This window comes from Bufo gargarizans, chromosome 5 (assembly GCF_014858855.1).
Source record: "Bufo gargarizans isolate SCDJY-AF-19 chromosome 5, ASM1485885v1, whole genome shotgun sequence".
Lineage (NCBI taxonomy): Eukaryota > Metazoa > Chordata > Amphibia > Anura > Bufonidae > Bufo > Bufo gargarizans.
Window position 1 is genome coordinate 161,572,738 of NC_058084.1, and position 22,464 is coordinate 161,595,201.

General features: G+C 47.2%; 1 protein-coding gene across 1 annotated transcript in view; it reads right to left on the bottom strand.

Annotated features, from left to right (window-relative positions):
• RNMT (RNA guanine-7 methyltransferase) overlaps positions 1–22,464 on the bottom strand; it is a 67,630-nt gene that overhangs the window by 35,743 nt on the left and 9,423 nt on the right. The window contains exons 4-5 of the mRNA XM_044293106.1: positions 19,231–19,366; positions 16,317–16,442 (exon numbers count right to left, since the gene is read on the bottom strand). Coding sequence (XP_044149041.1) covers positions 16,317–16,442; positions 19,231–19,366 — 262 coding nt within the window. The remainder of the gene's footprint in view (positions 1–16,316; positions 16,443–19,230; positions 19,367–22,464) is intronic.

Sequence of the window (22,464 nt, forward strand, 5' to 3'; positions counted from 1 at the left end):
TAGGCTGCAAAAAAGTGTCACACATCTGGTATCGCCGTACTCCGGAGAAGTTGGGGAATGTGTTTTGGGGTGTCATTTTACATATACCCATGCTGGGTGAGAGAAATATCTTGGCAAAACACAACTTTTCCCATTTTTTTATACAAAGTTGGCATTTGACCAAGATATTTATCTCACCCAGCATGGGTATATGTAAAATGACACCCCAAAACACATTGCCCAACTTCTCCTGAGTACAGCGATACCAGATGTGTGACACTTTTTTGCAGCCTAGATGCGCAAAGCGGCCCAAATTCCTTTTAGGAGGGCATTTTTAGACATTTGGATCCCAGACGACTTCTCACGCTTTCAGGCCCCTAAAAAGCCAGGGCAGTATAAATACCCCACATGTGACCCCATTTTGGAAAGAAGACACCCCAAGGTATTCAATGAGGGGCATGGCGAGTTCATAGAATTATTTTTTTGGGCACAAGTTAGCGGAAATTGTTTTTTTTTTTTGTATTTTCTCACAAAGTCTCCCTTTCCGCTAACTTGGGACAAAAATACGGTATACCTTGGGGTGTCTTCTTTCCGAAATGGGGTCACATGTGGGGTATTTATACTGCCCTGGCATTTTAGGGGCCCAAAAGCGTGAGAAGAAGTCTGGAATATAAATGTCTATACAAATGTATGCATTTGGATTCCGTGAGGGGTATGGTGAGTTCATGTGAGATTAGATTTTTTGACACAAGTTAGTGGAATATGAGACTTTGTAAGAAAAATAAAAATATCTATTTCCGCTAACTTGTGCCCAAAAAAATGTCTAAATGGAGCCTTACAGGGGGTGATCAGGGAGTCTGTATGGGGTGATCACCCACCTGTCATTGATCACCTCCCTTAAGGCTCCATTCAGACGTCCGTATGTGTTTTGCGGATCCGATCCATGTATCCGTAAAAATCATACAGACGTCTGAACGGAGCCTGACAGGGGGTGATCAGGGAATCTATATGGGTGATCACCCCCCTGTCATTGATCACCTCCCTTAAGGCTCCATTCAGACGTCCGTATGTGTTTTGCGGATCCGATCCATGTATCCGTGGATCCATAAAAATCATACGGACGTCTGAACGGAGCCTGACAGGGGGGTGATCAATGACAGGGGGGTGATCAGGGAGTCTATATGGGGTGATCAGGGGTTCATAAGGGGTTAATAAGTGACAGGGGGGGTGTAGTGTAGGTGGTGTTTGGTGGTACTTTACACAGCTACCTGTGTCCTCTGGTGGTCGAGCCAAACAAAAGGGACCACCAGAGGACCAGGTATATTAGACGCTGTTATCAAAACAGCGTCTAATATACCTGTTAGTTAAAAAAAAAAATAAAAAAAAAAATATTGCATCTCCAGCCTGCCAGCGAATGATCGCTGCTGGCAGGCTGGAGATCCTGTCTCTTACCTTCCGTTCCTGTGAACGCGCGCGCCTGTGTGCGCGCGTTCACAGGAAGTCACGGCTCTCGCGAGATGACGCGTATATGCGTCACTCTGCGCAGAGCTGCCGCCTCCGGACCGCAGATCTGCATTAGGCGGTCCGGAGGCGGTTAAACAACTTTCTAAATAGTCTTCATTAATAAATTCATCAGTAACGATCAGTACAAGTGAGAGGAGATCTAGCTGTAGAATGAGAAATTAATAGAGGAATAAAGTAGTGCTGATGAAAGAGGCAATGAAGACAACAGCATCGATACAAATACTATTTTTTTTATAGAAACTCCACCAGGGAACGTACATTACTGTGATTGAATACAGTAGCATATGGGAAATTCTGTATATTCCAGACATCCATAAGAGTATACCTGTGATAGGCCTAGTAGCCTTCAGCAGGCTCCAGCCTATCACCACCAACTAATGGCTCCCCTGATCTTAGCAAGGGGAAGCTGGTCAGGCCCTGGGAGCACAACGCTGCCAGGAAAAGCCACCTCAGATGCCGATCACAGACATTAGCCCCAGGTGTCTGGTGTGCGAGACAAATAAAAATATGTCAGCTATGACAACCAACCTACTCTGGACCGGGAGCCATGTTGCATGAGCAGTTTATTCACCGAGGCTGATGCCAGCACTCACATGCAACATACTCGCAAGATTAAATCGCTTCAACTCTGACGTCAGGGGAGAAAAAAAAACTAAAACGCAAAACTGGTCATTAAATACATTGAAAGTCAATAGATGACGGATCCGTCACCAACGATTTAGACACACAGGAGGCTCCTGTAATCTTCAAAAGCTGTGTAGAAGTAGTTCTTTTATCAGGGTCTCAGCTAGCTATGGCATGCACCCATGGTCTGTAAACCGTCTTGTGTCTAGTACTAGGGATGGATCTTGCCTGACAACAGGCAGAGGACTGCAAAAAAGGTGGAAGTGAGACCCCTAGTGGCCATGACTATTTTTTCCAGGTAATTGCAGGCATATTTTTTTAAAATGATTTAGATTAATGCGATTCTCTATTAAATGAAATTCTGTGAAAGTACAGGGACACTTTAAATTAATTGGATAGCTTATTATCCAACATGGATACAAAGAGATGCTCTGGGGAACACAAATCATCTATGCAGTACATGAGTGAGCCATTCATTTCAAAGGAGATAAATATACCTCACCTGAAGAAGGATCCAGCGGGACCAATGACAAAGGTAGAGGTAGGTGGAGCGTCCTTAAAAATTATTTTAGGGATTTAGGTCACAAGCTTAGGGCAAGGACCTCAAAAGGTAGTGTTTTCCAAAATACTGCCTGTACCACGAGCCACACAAGAAAGGCAGCAGGAGATTAGGGAGGTTAAAGGGGTTGTCAGAGTTATATCTATATATGTTATGGTGCCTTATAAGATTAAAAATACATTTGTGATTTACTCCCATTATTTATTCTGCAGTGTTTCTGAACAGCCGATGTAGGCCATGTGACCCCCGGCGTCATTCACCAGGCTCCGGTGGTGATATCTTGTGTACAGGCTTCTCCCTGCAATAGGTAGTGGCCTGGCTCTGTACACGAAACGTCAGAGCTTTGTGTGCCCGCCCCCCTCTCTCGCCTCTGGCTGCTGCGGCTCCTGTGAGGGATCGCGTATGCACAATCCTTACCAGTGCCAGCAGCGGGGCGGGAAAATTCTATGTTGTGCCCGCTCCCTCCCTGTGATCTACCAGGGTGCCGTTTCTCTGCCTCTGGCAGCCTCAGCAAGTACAGAGCAGGGTGAGGGGAAGGTCAGATTATTCACACCAACAAATATTCATGAGGGAGAGCTTAGTCATTTAACAAGTGGCTAAAGAACTGGTGTAGGAAGGAGGGGTTTGGGTTCCTGGAGAACTGGGCCGATTTTTCTTTCGGCTACAGGCTCTATCGTAGGGACGGGCTGCACCTCAATGGGGAAGGGGCATCTGTGTTAGGGGAGGAGATGGCTAGCAGGTTAGAGGAGTGTTTAAACTAGGAACTAAGGAGGGGGGGGGGGGGGTGTAATTTTGTTATAGGATGGGAAGATAGAGACCAGGGGCAAGGTAGTGGGACTGGGGGAGGAATGGAAGGAGGGACTAGAACAGTTCAGAAGGAAAGGTGTAGGGTAAAAAATATACATAAACCTCTTAATTGTATGTATACTAATGCCAGGAGCCTGATTGATATAACTGGGGAACTGGAATTAGTGATGTGTGAGGAGGACTATGACATAGTGGGAATAACTGAGACATGGCTGGATGATAGCCATGACTGGGCAGTTAATGTACAGGGTTACAGTCTGTTTAGAAAGGATCGTCAAAACCGGAGAGGGGGAGGCGTCTGCCTTTATGTAAAGTCCTGTCTAAAGCCAACAGTCCGAGAAGATATAAGTGAGGGACATGAACATGTGGAGTCACTGTGGGTAGAAATACATGAAGCAAAAATAATAAAATACTAATAGAAGTTTATTATAAACCACCTTATATACCAGAGTCCACAGAAAATCTACTACTAAACGAGATAGAGAAGGAGGCAGATTATAAGGAGGTTGTCATTATGGGGGACTTCAACTACCCAAATATAGACAGGGAAACTGAAACCTGTACATCTCATAAAACAGGTTCTTGGCAATAATCAAAGACTATTACCTTTACCAACTGGTCCAGGACCAGACTAGAGGGACAGCCTTTCTGGACTTCGTATTAACCAATAGACCTGTAAGAATAGATGTGCAGGTTGTGGGACACCTGGGAAATAGTGACCATAAAGCAATAACCTTCCAATTGTCATTCAAAGAGTGTTTCTTCAGGGAGGAACAAAAATACCAAACTTCAAAAAAGTCCATAGGCTTAACTGGGAAGAAGTCCTCAAAAATAAAAAAACAGCCACAAATGGGATATTTTTAAAAGCATCCTAAAATCTAATTGTTAGAGGTACCGTATTTTTCGCTTTATAAGACACACTTTTCCCCCTCAAAAGTGTGGTGGGGTGACTGTGCGTCTTATAAAGCGAATACTAGTGAGCGCTTCCATATGGAGTGGGGAGCAAAGCGCAGCAAGCGCTTGTAATAGTAAGGGCTCTTTCACACTTGCGTTGTCCGGATCCGTCGTGTACTCCATTTGCTGGAATTACACGCCAGATCTGAAAACGCGAGTGAACTGAAAGCATTTGAAGAGGGATCAGTCCTCAAAATGCGTTCAGTGTTAAAATGGCAGCCAGGACGCTAATAAAGTCCTGGTTGCCAAAGTAGTAGTGGGGAGCAGTATACTTACCGTCCATGCGGCTCCCGGGGCGCTCCAGAATGACGTCAGAGCCATGCGATCAAGTCATCCATGCGCGTGGGGCGCCCTGACGTCACTCTGAAGCGCCCCGGGAGCCGCACAGACGGTAAGTATACTGCACCCCCGCTCCCCACTACACTTTACCATGGAAAACAGGACTTTAGCGTCCTGGCAGCCATGGTAACCATTCAGAAAAAGCTAAACGTCGGATCCGGTAATGCACCGAAACAACGTTTAGCTTAAGGCCGGATCCGGATTAATGCCTTTCAATGGGCATTAATTCCGGATCCGGCCTTGCGGCAAGTGTTCAGGATTTTTGGCCGAAGCAAAAAGCGCAGCATGCTGCGGTATTTTCTCCGGCCAAAAAACGTTCCGGTCCGGAACTGAAGACATCCTGAACGGATTTCTCTCCATTCAGAATGCATGGGGATAATCCTGATCAGGATTCTTCCGGCATAGAGTTCTGTCGTCGGTGCTCTATGCCGGAACAGAACAACGGATGTAGTTTGCGCACTATGACCTGGCACTGTCCGCAGTCAGGTGACCGGGAAGATAGGACAGTGCGACTTCTGCCAGAGGTGGAGAGGAGCCGCAGCGCAGGACAGGTAAGAGATGTTTTTTTATTTTAATCTGATGGGGGTCTGACTATGGGCGTTCTATATTAATGGTGTGTGTATATATAAGTATTCAGAAGATAGAGGGCATACTCATTATTCCTTTTGACATAACTTTCTTAGGTTTTCCCTGTAAAAAAAATTTTTTTATATAATTTTATTTTTACAGGGAAAACCTAAGAAAGTTTTGTCTAAAAGGAAGAATAAAGGAGTGTGCCCTATGCAGATGCCCTCTATCTTCTGAATACTTGAAGTTGTGTCACGTCTGCATTGACAAGACGGTGGTGGAAGAATCAGTCTTTTTATAAGAACCTTCAGTCATTAGTCAGGTCTAAAGTCAGCTCTTTGTTCACAAGGAAGTCTGGGGGTCGAAAAGAGCAGAAATCTAAGCAAATACAGCGTCTTGATTTGGCGAGCTCCTCTGACTCAGAGCAGGAACAGGATTTTCATTCAATTGAAGAAGATCTATGTTCTGACGCATCATCTTATTCTTCTGGAGAAGAGGGAAAGGAAATTGAAAGACCTTTTTCCCAGTGGAAGATATTGATCGTTTATTAAAAGCAGTAAAATGGCCAATGGGCATTGAAGATTCTAAGAAGCCAAAATCCGTGCAGGATATGATGTTTGGGGGGCTTGAAATGAAGCATCAGAGATCTTTTCCTGTACATAAAAACGTAACATCTTTAAGGGGGAATGGAATAAGCCTAGTAGGAGAGTTTTATTTCTAAAAATATTAAAAGAAAATACCCCTTTTCAAAAGTAGATTGTGCCCCTTGGAACAAAGCACCCAAAATAGTCGTTGCTATTTCTAAAGTAACTAAGAGGTCATGTCTCCGGTATCGAGTTCCGTCCTAGGGGCTCAGTACCAGAAAAAAACTGATCAGAATGCATTAGGATAAAACTGAATGGAGAGCATTCCATTCAGTATGCATCAGTTCAGTCCCTCTTACGTTTCTTTGGCCGGAGAAAATACAGCAGCATGCTGCAACACTTGCCTGAATGCCAGATCCGACATTAATTTCCATTGAAATGTATTCGTGCCGGATCCGGCATTAAAATTGCCGCCTTGACGGATCCGTTCTTCCAGTCCACGCATGCGCAGACCTTTAAAAATGTGAAAAAATAAATACCGGATCCGTTTTTCCAGATGACAACCCGGAAAGACGGATCCGGCATTGCAATGCATTTGTCAGACAGATCTGCATCCGGATCCGTCTCACAAACGCATCCGTTTGCGCCTGGGTTGCTTTATCCGGCAGGCAGTTCCGGCGACAGAACTGCCTGCCGGAATCCTCTTTTCTGCTAGAGGAAGATTTGATTTTCTTTATCTCCTTCTCTGTTACCTTGAAAGGAACAAAGAAGGTAAATACAGTTCACAAAGGAGAAGCGGAAGAGGATTTTTCTTCGGTCAATTCTTGGAATTATAAAAAATAAATAAAAATAAAAGTCCTGATTGCCGTTCCAAGGGGACATGAGGGAGAAGGTTTTCACTCTCTTTCTAGTGGGGGGGGGGGTACCTTCAGAAAAATTATAAATGTAAAAAAGCTGAATGGGTTCTTGGTCTTAAAAAAGTTCAAAATGGAAACCATAAAATCAGCAATAAATTTGCTCTATTCCAATTGCTTCATGGCAGTCCTGGACTTAGACGCTTATTTTCATGTCCCCATCCATCAAGACTATCAGAAGTCCCTTTGAGTGGCCATAGAACTAGGAGGAATTGTCAGACATCTACAATTTCAGGCCCTTCCCTTTGGTCTGTCAATGGCACCAATAGTGTTCACAAAGGTAATCTCGGAGACGGCAGCTCTTATCAGGGAGAAGGATATTCTTTTTATCCCTTATCTGGATGACTTTTTGATAGTTGGAGATTCACGGGAGGCCTGCAGGAAAGCAGTACAGAACGTGTCTCAGATTCTGGAGGAAATGGGATGGGTCCTGTACAAAGAAAAAGACCAGAACCCTCGCAAAATCAGCATTTTCTAGGATTGCTGGATTCAAGGGTACAGAAGTGCTTCCTGATGGAAGAAAAGATCTGGAAATTAAGATAAAAGATACAAGATCTAGCCCATAGCCCTAGAATATCCTTGAGAAAAGGCATGTCGATTCTGGGAAGTTTTACAGCATGTATTCCAGCTGTTGTATGGGCCCAGTTCCATTCTAGAGGCCTGCAGTGGGACCTGTTGACAGCTTGGGAAGGGGGAAAGAAACCCTTAGAATCTTGCTTACTTATTACAGATCAGACTCTAGAAGAATTAAGGTGGTGGTTGATAGGAGACAACCTAACCCCTTGGAAAAGGAAGAATCTTATGCTTGACTACATGCATGCCCTTGGGGTTGGGGACCCATATTCTAGAACATTCAGTCCAGGGCTTATGGCGAGGCTGTCAAAAGTCAGCTTCCTCAAATATGAAGGAACTTATGGTGGTGAAATTTGCTATGTTAGAAGTTCTTCCGTTAATATCAAACAAACATCTCAGAATCACGTCAGACAACAGCACTGTAGTTTCCTATATAAACAAGCAGGGGGGTACCAGAAGTAAAACCTTAATGTTGATGGCGAGCGAGATTCTTCAGTTGGCAGAAAGAAATTAGTTCCATCTCAGCAGTCCACATTAAAAAAGGTACGGAAAATATTCAGGCAGATTTTTTAAGTCTATGCCAATAAAAATTACCAGACTGCATGAAATATAAAAGGAGATTTTTGTGAAACTCACCTGTAAAATCTTTTTCTCGTCTTTTCCATTGGGGGACACAGACCATGGGTATAGCTTAGAGGTATTAGTAGGAGGGACACTATGCAAATGAAAGAGCTCCTCCTCCTCGGGCTATACCCCCAGACTCCACCAGGAGGAACTCAGGCGTTGCACAAGCAGTAGGAGAAGGAGCAAGAAAAAAATCATGGAAACCATCGGACCAAGCCATAAGGTCCAACCAGAAACAGAAAAACTGAACTAAAGACCCCTCCTGCAACAGGAATAATGGGTGGGAGCTGTGTCCCCCAATGGAAAAGACGAGAAAAAGATTTTACAGGTGAGTTTCACAAAAATCTCCTTTTCTCGTGCTTTTTTCCATTGGGGGACACAGACCATGGGACGTCCAAAAGCAGTCCATGGGGTGGGAAAAAATATCAGCACCGCCAGGAGGAACGCCCCAACGGTCAAACAGGAACCACAGCCTGCAAAACCCTGCGGCCAAAGCCGCATCAGCCGAAGCCAGTGAATGCAACTGACAAAAATTTGCAAAGGTATGCAAGGACGACCAGGTGGCCGCCGTACACAGCTGAGACGCAGAGGCACGACTGCGTCTTGCCCAGGAAGCCCCCTCCGCCCCAATGGAGTGAGCGGCAATTCTAGCCGGGGGAACTCCACCACAAGCGTGACAAGCCGCGGAAATAGCCAAGCAGATCCAGAGCGCCAAGAACGGCGGACGGAAGCAGTAGCCGCGAGACACACCTTCAGGACCCGTACAACATCCAGGGAATGCAGAGTGCGTTCCTTGGGGTTAGCCGGAGAAGGACAAAAGGAAGGCAGGACAAGATCCTCAAGGCGGAAGGGAGAGACCACCCTGGGCAAAAAGAAGGAGACTGGACGGAGCACAACTTAATCCTGGTGGAAAACCAGAAAGGCTCCTGACAGGAAAGAGCGGCCAGCTTCGACACCAGTCTGACCTAAAAGCTTGTGATGGGACGTGAACTCACAGCAACTGCATAATAGCCCAGAACTTTAATCACTACGCTATGTAGCTGTATCAGAAGCTATGGTCACAAGGAAGTCCAGATGAGAACAGTCAGAGAGACCCTCCTCAAAGGCTCGAAGGGAGCCGACTGCAGAGCGCGCAGAACCAAATTGAGATCCCAAGGAGACAAAGGGGGAACATACGGGGAACCGAATGCGCCACCCCCGAAGAAAGGTCACCACCGGACCCTTAAGAGCAAGGGACCTCTGACGGCCCGCGCCGAAACCTGACCTTACAGGGAACTAAGCGACAGTCCCTGCACAAGCCCAGACTGAAGAAAAGACAGTACCATCAAGATGGAAAACCGAAGGGGAGGGAACCCCGAACCCTCAAAAAAGGATAGGAAGGCCATCCAGGTACGATAGTAAATCCGGGAGGAAGAAGACTTCTCCGGACTGATCATGGTCCTAACCACTGAATCCGAGAACCCCATCTTTATCAGGATGGCGGTTTCAACAGTCACGCCGGTAAACGAAGAGACCGCAAATTCCGGTGGAAGAACGGGCCCTGAGACAGTAGGTCCTGTCCGTCGGGAAGAGGCCATGGGGCGTCCGCCAGCAACCGAGCCACGTCCGAAAAACCACGCGCGGCGAGGCCACTCTGGGGTGATGAGAACGGTCGGAGTCCCTTCCGCCTCGAACTGGCGTAGACCCTTTGGTAGGAGAGGAAAACAGAGGAGGCTGAAGTCCTGCCACGGAGACACCTGCGCATCCATCCGTACGCCTCCGGATCTCGGGCACGAGCCAGGACCACTGGGATCTTGTTGTTGAACCCGGACGCCATTAAGTCCACATCCGGACGGTGCCATCTGTGGCAGATTTCTTCGAACCCTACTGGATGGAGACCACTCGCTTGGATCCACCGTGTTGTGGCTTAGAAAGTCCGCTGTCCAGTTGTCCACTCCTGGAATGCAAACTGCTGACAACACCGGAACGTGCGTCTCCGCCCACGTCAGAATTCTCTTCACCTCCTGCATCACCATCCGGCTGCGGGTCCCGTCCTGATGGTCGATATAGGCCACGGCCGCGGCATTGCCCGTTTGAACCCGCACTGGGAGGCCCGCAAGGAGAGAGGTCCAATAGGAGAGAGAGAGCGGAAAAAACCGCCCTCAGTTCCAGAAAGTTGATTGGAAGGCGAGACTCTGCCGCCGGCCAAATTCCTTGAACCGTGCGAGACTGGAAAACGCCCCCCCAACCCAGGATGCTGGCATCGGTGGCGGCGATCGTCCAGGAGAATGCGAGAAAGGAACTCCCCGACCTCAGGTTCTTTGGGAACAGCCACCAAGGGAGAACTGCCCGAACCCGCTGAAAGGTAAAGGATCTCCTGTTGCGCCAGGCGAGTGTGAAACTGGGCATATGGAAGGCCTCGAAAGAGGCTACCATAAGACCCAGGACCTGCAAGTATTCCCGAATGGAGAGGCACGGGGAGCGCAGCAGATGCGACACTGCCCCCTGGACCTGGGAGGACTTGAAGGCTGGTAGAATACTTTGGCAGCCGAGGTGTCCAAAATCACCCTCCGGAAGGAGAGCCTCTGGGACGGGAAGAGGCAGGAGTTTGGGAAAGTTACCAGCCAGCCGAACCGTTCCAGGGTCTGAACAGTGATCCGGACGCTGTCCGTGGTCTGCGGTAGAGAGGGGGGCCTCTATCCGGATATCGTCCCGACAGGGCAGCAAAGGAATGCCCCTGGTACGAAGAAGCGCCATGAGCGGTCCAGGACCGTGGCAAGGACCCGCGGGGTGGTCGCCAACCCGAAGGAAGGGCGACAAACTGACAGTGTCGACCCATAATGGCGAAGCGCAGGAATCGATGGTGGGATTCCGCAATCGGGACATGTGATAGGCCTAGGAGCAGCAGGGCGGGCTGACTGGGCCCTCTAGTGCCGGGAAGGCTGGTGCAAAGGAAGGCCTCTTTGCGGGCGACCTGAGACCCCCGGCGGAGGAAGCAGGCGACGGCCTACCAGATGAGAAACGGCAAAAGGCATGCAGAGACGAACTCGTCCAGCTGATCCCCACAAGGCCTGGAAACCCCAAAGGGGAGATTAGCAAGGGAACGCTTGGTGGAGGCGTCAGCGTCCCACACCTTCAATCAGATCTCTTCGCGCTGAGTGACAGAGATGGCCAACCTGCGGGCAAAGAGGGAAACAATGTCCCTAGAAGCTTCGCAAAGAATCTTAGAAGCCTGAGACATCTGGAGAACCAACTCCAGTGTGTTAGTAGCCGCATCTCGTACCGCCAGTTCCTGGTGGTGGTGTTGTAACCACACCGAGAGAGCACTGGCTACCCCTGCTGAGTGAAAGGTAGGTCACAGGGACGCGCTGCCAGCGAAAAAAGGACCTGGAAGAGAGTCTATGCGTCTGTCTACAGCATCCTGGAAAGAGGAACTGACTAAGACAGGAAGGGCCACATAATTGGCTAATCCGGCCACCGGAGGATCCACCTTAGGGGGAGGAGACACCTCTCCTCGCCGTCAGCAGGGAAAGGAAAGTATATTCATGCGCTGGGTGGTCGAGAACCCTATTAAGACCACCCCAGGCCCTGGACATGACCGCGGAAAAATCCCTCATGGACCGGGAACATGGTAGTCTCCGACTGCCTGGACGGAAAAAGGGGGAACTCCTGACCAGTGGAAGGAGGAGAATCCCCTTGGAGAATAAAGGTGTCTCGGACAGTCACCACTAAGTCAGCCACCCTGGTGGAGAGCTTAGGCGAGGGGTCCCGCTCCATGACCTAATCAGAGCCGGAAATTCTCCTTCAGACTTTCCCCTCCCTTAGGGAGGGGAGAGTCGCCCGAACGCGCCTCTAGACGAGGGGGGGGGAGTCAGAGCCATCCGAGGAGGGATGCTGCTGCTCACGCTCCCTGTTAGTAGTCGGGCGTCTTCTGTGGAAAACCACTTAGAGAGGTGGTTGGCGTCACAGGATTTGAAAATGCCCTATAGTCCAAAAAGGACCTGGCTCGTCCGAGCCAGATAATTCTCCTTCGGAGTACTCTCCCTAGGGAGGGGGAAGAGCAGTCCGCAAGCGCCACCGGCGAGGTGAGGGGGGTGGAGAGACGGAGACATCCGAGGTGGGATGCTGCCGCTCACGCTGCCTCTTCGTAGTCAGTCACCCACTGTGGGGACCACTGAGAGAGATGGAGTCGTTAGCGCCACAGGATTAAAGGACATGGTTGCCTTGGCGACTAAGACCAATTTAGCGGCCGCGCTGGACATGGCAGATGCCCAAGCGGGGACCGCAGGCCCCCAGGGACGTGGAGGAGGGGTGGAGGAGGGGGGTAAGGCAGGGATGCAGGTAATACTTATCTGCTCCTGCAGAACTTCTCCCTCGACTCCAGGACCAGCAGGGATGCACCTCATCAGGCTTCTGACTCCTTGTCCAGGAGTGCAGTGTTCTGGTGGAGGGTGGCAGCAGGAGACCCAGTAGCTGGTGGGATACCGGAGCTGCAGGTCGAGCCCGGATCCACTTGTCTTCTTTGGGGGGCAATGGAGGCAGCCAGGCAGCGTCCAAGGACGGCAGCGGGCATTCCACGGGGGACCAGGAAGGCGCCATGCCGACCTGTGTCCCCATCTAGAATAATATAAACAATTTTTGAAGGCTGAAAGGGGCTTTGAACTCAGAAAGCCTGGACATGGGGCAGCAGCAGCAGTACCACTGAGCTACCAGCTTGCCTGGCACAAAACGGAGTAGAGTGATGAGGAGCTGCACGGCCATGAGCAAACAGAGTCTCCGGTGTAAGGAGAGTCAGAGCGGCATGCCGAGGCTCCGCCTCCCCGAACGCGTCATCATGGCGCGAAAAAAGCGCGCGAAAATAAGCGCGCGCACGAAAAATAAGCGCGCGCGCGAAAATAAGCACACGCGCGAAAATAAGCGCACGCGCGAAAATATGCGCGGAAATAAGCGCAAGCGCGCGCGCGATTTAAACAAACACCACGTGGAGGAGCGGCCTGCCGGCGGGCGCTGAGGGAGCGCAGCAGCCAAGGCCCGACGAGAGAAGCGCTGAAGCCCACAGTTTAAGGGGGAAGAGATGCCAGTACTCCAGTGCCAAAATGAAGAAAGTGCCCCATCAGGATCCTTCTTCAAGCTCACCCAGGTAGCCACAGACAAATAGACACAGAGGGAGGGGGAGGGATTGGGCAACACTTATCTGCTCAGCATGCTCCCTCGATGTCCAGACCAGCAGGGATGCGCCTCTTCAGACTTCTGACTCCAATCCAGGAGAACAGTGCTCTGGAGGAGGGTAGGCAGCAGGCGTCCCAGCAGCTGGTGGGATGCCGGAGCTAACAGGTCGAGCCCGGATCCACTTATCTTCTTGGGGGGAAATGGAGGCAGCCAGGCAACGTCCCAAAGACGGCGGCGGGCACTCCACGGGGGACCAGGAAGGCGCCATGCCGACCTGTGTCCCCATCTAGAATAAAAATAACAAAAAGGAGTAGAATCAGAGAGTGTCAACCTCCTTCATCAGACACTAAGCAAAGACTGAGTTCCTCCTGGTGGAGTCTGGGGGTATAGCCCGAGGAGGAGGAGCTCTTTCATTTGCATAGTGTCCCTCCTACTAATACCTCTAAGCTATACCCATGGTCTGTGTCCCCCAATGGAAAAAAGCACGAGAAATATGATTTATTAACAATGTATAAATAACAATTCATACATGAAACCAAGTGCAGGAAAAAGAGACATCCACATCAGGAGACAACTGGTGACTCAATCCCCATTATACATAATATTAAAGTGCAAGTACATATAAGTATCTCATACATACAATGAACATAGTATATTTACCACTTACGACTCCCCTCTGGGATAGCGCCAGACGAAGGACCGCCGAAACGCGCGTCAGGGCTGGCGACATCCCGGAGGAGACTAGAGTTAAAGATTATCCATCCTTCAAATTAATAGAAAAATATAAGAATTAGTCATGGTTGCAAAACTTTTCCATAGACCTCCACTGCCATCTATTGGTGGGGTTGAAGGCAGACATGAGTTGTAGGGATCGACTGATTAGCGGAAGTAACGATATTATTGTTCGATATTCAGGATTTTGTACATCATCGGTATCGGCATCTAACCTTGCCGATATACCGATAATGCGTATAAAGCGAATACTAGTGAGCGCTTCCATTATGGAAGCGCACACTAGTATGCATCGGGTGCCGGGGGCGCATCCGATACTCACCCTCCCTAGTCTTCTTCGATGGGGCCCGTGCTGCACTGTCCTGACACCGTACAGCGTCAGGACGTAGTGCGCGCACTATGACCTGACACTGCAAGCTGTCAAGTGACAGTGCAGCGTGGGCCAGAGAATACAGGGGAGCGAGACGCCGGACCCGGAGAAGAGGGGCCGCGGCGCAGGAGAGGAGTTTTTTTTCCTTTCTTATTGATCTGAGGTCTGATAGAGGTTAATAAAGTCAGTGAGGAGGGGATGGTGTGGAAATTGGCATTTGGCACTAGTATATTATAAAAATGTAAATTTTAAATTGACTACGAACTAAGGGCTTTATTAATTTATAATATACTAGTGTCAAATGCAAATTTCCACCACCTCAGTAACTACCAACTAATATATTATGAGATAAATTATCGGCTATCGGCCTAAAAGTTCAGATTATCGGTATCGGCTCTAAAACAATCAATATCGGTCGATCCCTAATTAGTTGTGAAATAGGTGGGGAGTAACACAAATGATGTCACTAGTTATTGATAAACCCGACCAAGCCCATTTCTAAATGGGATAAAAAGGCAGCATGAGTTGATAGAGGGGATCATCACCACTTTATCATCATCATGATAATCATTTCATCAATCCATCCAAGGAACAAGTCACCAAGGAGAAAGAGGAGGGAATAGGACCTGACTATACTACATTCCTGAACCTTGACCCCGATTTCTTCCAGGACAATTATTTGGTATAGTATAAAGTTCTATTTGTATTTTTTTATTTTTTGTATTATAGGTACACACTCAGATTGGGTCATTGTCACTAGTGGGGTACCTCAGGGGTTCGTATTGGGCCCTATTCTCTTCATTAATAATTATATTGATCTTGTAGAAGGCTTGCACAGTAAAATATCAATTTTTGCATAGGACACTAATCTGTGTAAAGTAATTGACACGGGAGAGGACAATATACTGCTACAGATGGATCTGGATAGATTGGAGGCTTGGGCAGATAAGTGGCAGATGAGGTTTAACACTGACAAATGTAAAGTTATGTACATGGGAAGGAATAATGCAAGTCACCCCTACATACTAAATGGTAAAACACTCGGTAACACTGACATGGAAAAGGACCTAGGAATTTTAGTGAACAGGAAACTAAGCTGTAGAAACCAGTGTCAGGCAGCTGCTGCCAAGGCCAATAATGGTTGCATCAAAAGGGGCATAGGCGATGAGAACATAGTCCTACCACTTTACAAAAATCACTAGTCAGACCACACATGGAGTACTGCGTACAGTTCTGGGCACCTGTGAACAACACAGACATAGCAGGGCTGGAGAGGGTTCAGAGGAGGGCAACTAAAGTAATAACTTGAATGGGGGGGGGGGGGGGCAGTACCCTGAAAGATTATCAAAATTAGGGTTATTCACTTTAGAAAAAAAAGACGACTGAGGGGAGAGCTAATTACTATATATAAATATATCAGGGGTCAGCACAGAGATCTATCCCATCATCTATTTATTCCCAGGACGGTGACTGTGACGAGGGGACATCCTCTGCGTCTGGAGGAAAGAAGAAGGTTTGTACACAAACATAGAAGAGGATTCTTTACGGTAAGAGCAGTGAGACTATGGAACTCTCTGCCTGAGGAGGTGGTGATGGTGAGTACAATAAAGGAATTCAAGAGGGGCCTGGATGTATTTCTGGAGTGTAATAATATTACAGGATATAGCTACTAGAGAGGGGTCGTTGATCCAGGGAGTTATTCCGATTGGCTGATTGGAGTCGGGAGGGAATTTTTTCCCCCTTAAATGGGGAAAATTGGCTTCTACCTCAGTTTTTTTGTTGCCTTCCTCTGGATCAACTTGCAGGATAACAGGCCGAACTGGATGGGCAGATGTCTTTTTTCAACCTTATAAACTGTTACAGATTGCAGAATGCAAAACAGATGGTTGTGTAAACGCAAAAATATTTCCAGAAGGACATCACAGGTGGCTCTTTAGTTAAAAACCTAAAGCAACATAGAACAGTGCTGAGCAAAGTAATCACTGGAGACGGTAAAAGATGCTTTCATCAGATCATACCTGTACAAACAAGTTTATCTATTCTGCCTTTCTTCCACTTTAGGAGATCTCCACCTTTTCCACATCCCAGATCAAGTACTGTAATATTTCGACGATTCTTCTGCCGTACTCGATCCAAAAACTCACCTAAGGAAAAAAAAAAAAAAAGATACATACAACCTCTCAATAATAATCACCGACAAGTGTCTGTCTCTTCTTTACCTAGCTTGTGTTAAGAGGTTTTCACACAAATTGATTTTACATCAGTGGAGATGCAAGCTAGCGCAGCTTTGTCTGTATTTCCCATTACTTGTTCCTTCCAATAAACAGTGCTCAGACCTCCATTGATTTAACAACATTTATCACCTAATCTGGTGACGTTAAAGAGGACCTTTCATGGGTCCGAAACACTGTAAGATAACTATCTGGGCATGAAGAGCGGCGCCCAGGGATCTCACTGCACTTATTATCCCTGGGCGCCGCTCCGTTCGCCTGCTGTGGCCCCGTTACCTTCTCCCGCGCTGTATGGCGATTACTAATATCAGTTCACCAGGGAGGAGTCTGCCCTGTTTCTCCCTGGGTGTTCCTTCTCCCTGGCTGTAGCGCTGTCCAATCGCAGCGCAGAGCGCACAGCCTGGGTGGTTTGTGCAGGAGAAGGTAACAGGGCCACAGCGGGCGAACGGAGAGGCACCCAGGGATAACAGTAAGTGCAGTGAGATCCCTGGGCACCGCTCTACATGTCCAGATAGTCATCTTACAATGTACAGACCCATGAGAGGTCTCTATAAAGGGACTGTGTCAACCAGGTACAGTGCCTTGGAGGGCTAGCTCAGCTGAATGTAATGATAACTTTAACTTTGTGATCTGTTGCTTCATTCTGGAGAAAAAGAGCTTTTAAGTTATATGCAAATGATTGGCAAAGTGCACTGAGGGTGAGCACCCCTGCTTTCTCTGCCAGCCCTCAATCTCATTCTTGATTACCAGGGCCAGGCTAGACAACTATGCAGGAACCTGGCCCTGTCAATCAAAAAGGAGGAGAAAGGGTGCACTTAACTTTACATTTACATATATACAAAAGGCACTTTCCTTCAAAAAGATGCCATGGAGCCCTACAAGGCATTTGTACTCTCTGGAAAATGAAATGTGGAATGTGATTGGTTGCTGTGGGCAACAGACACTTTTCCTTTACACCAGTTTTGAGAAATCTCCCCCATTGTATCCAGAGGTTGGAAATCTTCTCACATCTGAAAGGTGGCTACGACAGTGGACAGAACAGTATCCAGTCCGGACAAAGGTTCTAGGATTTAAGCACATCATTGCGCAGACTGTATGCGAGCCCTACATTTGGCACATATGCCAGGATAAAATCCTGTACAAGCCTATAAATAGGGCCCCATTCATCAGAGTGCTTTTTGGTCTCTGAGGTGGTAACGGCATACCTTTTTTCTAATGTATAGGAAAGCATAGCACACTGCACTTTTCCATACAGAAAACCACTGCAAAATAATGTATAAAAAAAAAAAAAACACACACACCAAGGGGTTTTGCCTGGGAAGGAAGGTATTTTCCTCCCAACATGTGCGGCTGGGCTGGTTTCCAGCCAGGTGAGGTAAAATACCAGACCAGAGTTTTAGTGCCGATCCGGGTTTTGGCAGCACCTGGCAGTCCTTAAATAGGCAGCTGGGCTTAGCAGCTGAGTCTCTGTGTTGGGAGCTGAGGTTTTGTGCCGGACTGGAGGGCTGAGACCCATGTGCAGGGGGAACAAGCCCCCTAAAGCCTGCTGTGGACTACTGCCAACAAGGTGACTTGTGCAAAATGAACTTTCCATTGTGCGTGATTTAACACCAAAGACTGTAAAGTGATGTGTTGTTTATGCAACTGCCGCAACTGTGAATGAACACTGAAGTTTGAGTTAAGAAGTTGTATTTTGCCTCTGTACAGCCTCTGCTTACCCCATCTACCAGAGCGAAACCCTATATATATTACAATTGAAGTCAGTGGGTGACACAATCCACAGTATGTCAGTATAGTTGCACCTTGGAGCCGTCCATCAGAGGTACAAGTCAAAAAATACAATCCGGACATCTACGTACCTCCAACGAAAGGCCCTGACAGTGTGCAGAGCCCAAATCTCTTTCCTTTCCAAGCTAAATTGATCACACTATTGACAGAAACTTAAAGGGAACCGGTCTTCAACTTTATGCTGACCTCGCTGAGGGTTGCTGAGAACCAGCATCATAATCATTGCAGCCCAGGCCTTGAAAAGTGTCATATCTACTTGAGAAGAGTCATGGTTATTAATAATCTCCTGCTCTCCTGATGATTGGCAGTTCTCTTCTAGAGTGAAAGGGAGAAAACTAGTCATCAGCAGGTTGGGCAGGGAGAGCAAAGAATTCATGAATAACCATGACTCTTCTCAGGTGGCAGTGACTCTTTTCCAGGCCTAGTCTGCAATGATTGTCATGTTGGTTCTCGGCAACCACTTACTTTTAACTTGTAAATGACAGACCGCTGAAATCAACTCCCCTGTCTCTACTTTATACTGCCGTAAGTATGGACAGCATAAAGTTGAGGACAGGTTCCTTTTAAACACAATAGACAACTTTTAACAAGCACTACAGTAAATTAGTGGGTGCATCAGCACTCACAGAGTGGACTCTTAAAAGAAGGGAGATGCACACAGTAAGAAAACCAGTGCACCCAACTTGCTGATTGCCAGGTAAGGGTACCCTTGCTAGTTCAAGCTCCCAGTCTGATCTGGTTAAGTGATGTTCTGGCCTATACGCTGTTTTACATACTGTCGTTCCACTCGAGAGGAAGTGCCCAAACGTTTAGCATTGTTAGGAAACACTATAGAGACAAAAAAAAAAAAAAAAAAAAAGGCTGCCTGAAGTCTCAAACATTCATACGTACATAAAGTACACAAATGTTCTACCTATCAGAGCGCTTTTCATCCAGTTATTGAAGTTCCTTAGATAAAAGATTCGGGACAGGCTCCGTTCCTTCAGGCCAGACTCCTGAAGCTCATTATAGTGTGCCGCAACTGCCGAGCCGTGACCCTCTGATGTACACTGTCCATAAAAAAGAAGAGAAAAGAGGTAACAAAAAGGCAAAAGCACAATACAATTTCTATACCACATGCCTTGTGAATTATGAAGGAGACACTAAAGTCTGCTGTCAAGGAAAACATCTCATTCCATATGTATGTGCAAGGAATGCCACCCACCCGTGTTATCCTCTTCCACATGGTTCAGCTGCTTACTGCAATAAGGTTGTCCAGTTTAAAGGGAATCTGACTCCAGTTTCATGGTGTCCTCACTAAGGGGAGCATAAACTAGTCACAGTTTTGCTAAAATCCTATATTGAACCGCTCAAACACATGCTGAAGAGTCATGATATTCAGGAAATCCTGCTGCTGAATAGCCGGGACCTCATGGAAATCAGGACTCGTCGCTTGCACTTGAGCCCCTTTAGGGCTGTTTCACACGAGCGGATGCCGTGCGTGACATCCGCTCCGTGAAAGAGTGCCAAGACCTGATGCAGACTGCAGAGGCACGGAGCATTATCAGTCATGTTAATGCTCTGTGCCTCTGCAGTCTGCATCGGGTCTTGGCACTCTTTCATGGAGCGGATGTCACGCACAGCATCCGGTCGTGTGAAACAGCCCTTACACTTCTCAATTGAGCAGATGATTGTCGGGAGGGAAGCATTCCTTCCTGACAAGGCTCCTCAGTGAAGGAGACTACTGCCATTACATGCAGTATGGGGAGGAGTCATTGTTCACCCCTATATTGAATTGTGCCTGCCGGCAGGCGACGATTTAGGCGTCGCCACCAATGGTAATCTGAGGGGCTTTTACCCAGGAAGGTTAATGCCAACGAGTGCTCATATGAACCCTCGTAAGCTAATCTGGAAGTGAAAAGGGGCCAGGGAGTTAGGGCAGCATAAAAACTGGTTACAGATTCCTTTGAAAGGCTATGGACACCTTTGTGCACTAAAAAAAAAAAAAAAAAAAAAAAAAAAAAAAAATCAATAACCCCATATCTTATAGTAATGCAGCACATAATACAATTGCTCCTTTGTTTTCTGGTATCAGCTGTGCTTCATATGCACTAAGAAATGCTCTTCTATGAGATTCACTCACTGTTCGGAAGTCTCATCAGGCTCTGTGGGTGTTCCTTTTGCTTTCACATACACCAGCACAAGCTCTTATGCCCCGCCCCCACATCCTGTTACACAGCCATCAGCCACTTACATAGAGGCTGCTGGAACTTGCAAGATTTCATTACAATCCACAACATAGTGAGTCTTACAGTATGCTACAGCCTGTAATCAGCAGATCTATTTCTCACTTTCTGCACTGATGTGGCAGCACTGTGTGTGTGTGTGCAGTCAGCGGCGTGTGGCTCGTAGGTCCTGGTAATTTAATGACCGTCTCCTCTGGGTCTGAGATCATTCCCATTGGGCTGATATACTCAGTAGATAAGCCCCCCCAAACCCAGAGACTGGCGTTGGTAGTGAGAATTAACCGATTCCTCACAACCCAAGGAACTCCTGTCTGTAAATTGTGTCTTACTTCCCACCATTTTAGGGATAATAAGATATCCTCTGGGATTAAAATCAGCTTGTCTAATGATTCTCGAGTTCAATCCCAATGTTGAAACGTGTCTCTGAAGGGGTCGGAGAGTTTAGTTGGGCCCAATTTACCGTTGGGATACACACTGTTAGGGATCCGATAAGGGCCATAGTTTGGCGAATAGTATGGGATTTTCTTCCCCCTGAAACTTCTTATTTGGGATTGAATCTTTTGTATCTGGTCCTCTGGCAGAAAACACATCTGATTGACCGAATCTATAAGTATGTCCAGGAACACATGTGTGGGAAGAATCTGAGATGTCTCCCAATTTATAACCCACCCCAGGTCCCTCAATCTGTCTCTGGTTTTTAATAGATTGTTTGAGGTCTGTTTTGGAAATCGCCTACTATTAAAAGATTGTCCTAGAAATACCGTATTTGGACGTTCTCTTTCCTCAGAGGCGTTATCTCCAACGTAATTTTTGTAAAGAGTCTGGGTGCTGTCGTTATACCGAAGGGAAGAGCTTGAAATTGGAAGTAAGTGTTTTAACTGACCTGGAATCCAAACCACTATTCAGTATTGTTGGGAATTCTGATGAATGGGTACGTTGAAATATGCATTTTTAGGTCTAGTGACACTAAAGAGACACCTTACTGCAAAACATCGACTGGATTTTAAATCTACTCCTTTTTGTATTTTATTGACTTGATTAATTTTTTTAGATTTAGGATTAAAACACATTTTCCAGCTGGGTTTGGATACCATAAATACCATGGAGTAGTAACCCAGACCGATTTTGTTTATCGGTACTGGAACCAGAACTTCCATCTGGACTAAGTCCAGAATCTGCTGCTCCAGACAAAGTTGAAGAGACTCTGCTCTGAGCTTTGGACCGGAGTGATTGGAAAGTTGTGGTAGGAACACTGAGAAAGAGAATCCTGTAACCCTGACAAAGAACATTTATCAACCAAGAGTTTAGAGAAAATGATGTACCTTTCGCCAATTAGGAAAGGGAAACATCAGTTTTAGGACAATACAAAAATAGATTTAAATCCTCATCAAAAAGGCAGTCTCTTTTTAATGGTTCTAGGCAAAAAAATAAATAAAAAATATTTCCTATCCGGGTTTTTCTATTCTCAAGATTAAAGAATGAAGGTTTTTATGTATTGTGAACACCCTCTCTCTCTTTTCCTCTAAATGGGCGGCCAATAGAATCCAGAGGAACTCCATATGCCCCCTCTACTGGCGCATATGTGGGGAAAATGCAGACCGCGGCAGGCACGTAGAGACTGAGCTTACTTGCCCATAGTAAGCCCCCAGCAACCGCAAATGCGGCTGCAGCTCCAGCTTTGTCCCTTCTTTATGGCCCCCCGAACTGAGGCAGTGGGACGACTCCTGCTTCTCTGCCTGGCAGGGACAGAAAGACACTGGAGGACGGCAAGAAGGTGGGCCCTTTTTGAAGCTCTGTCCCTGCCTGGTAGGAGGAGGCTAATTTTAAAGTAAAGTAAGGTGCCGTCATGGAGGCGAGGGGGGGGAAAGCTATTCCACCACAGTTTAACATTTTTTTATTTTATTTTTTATTTACGACGTTCG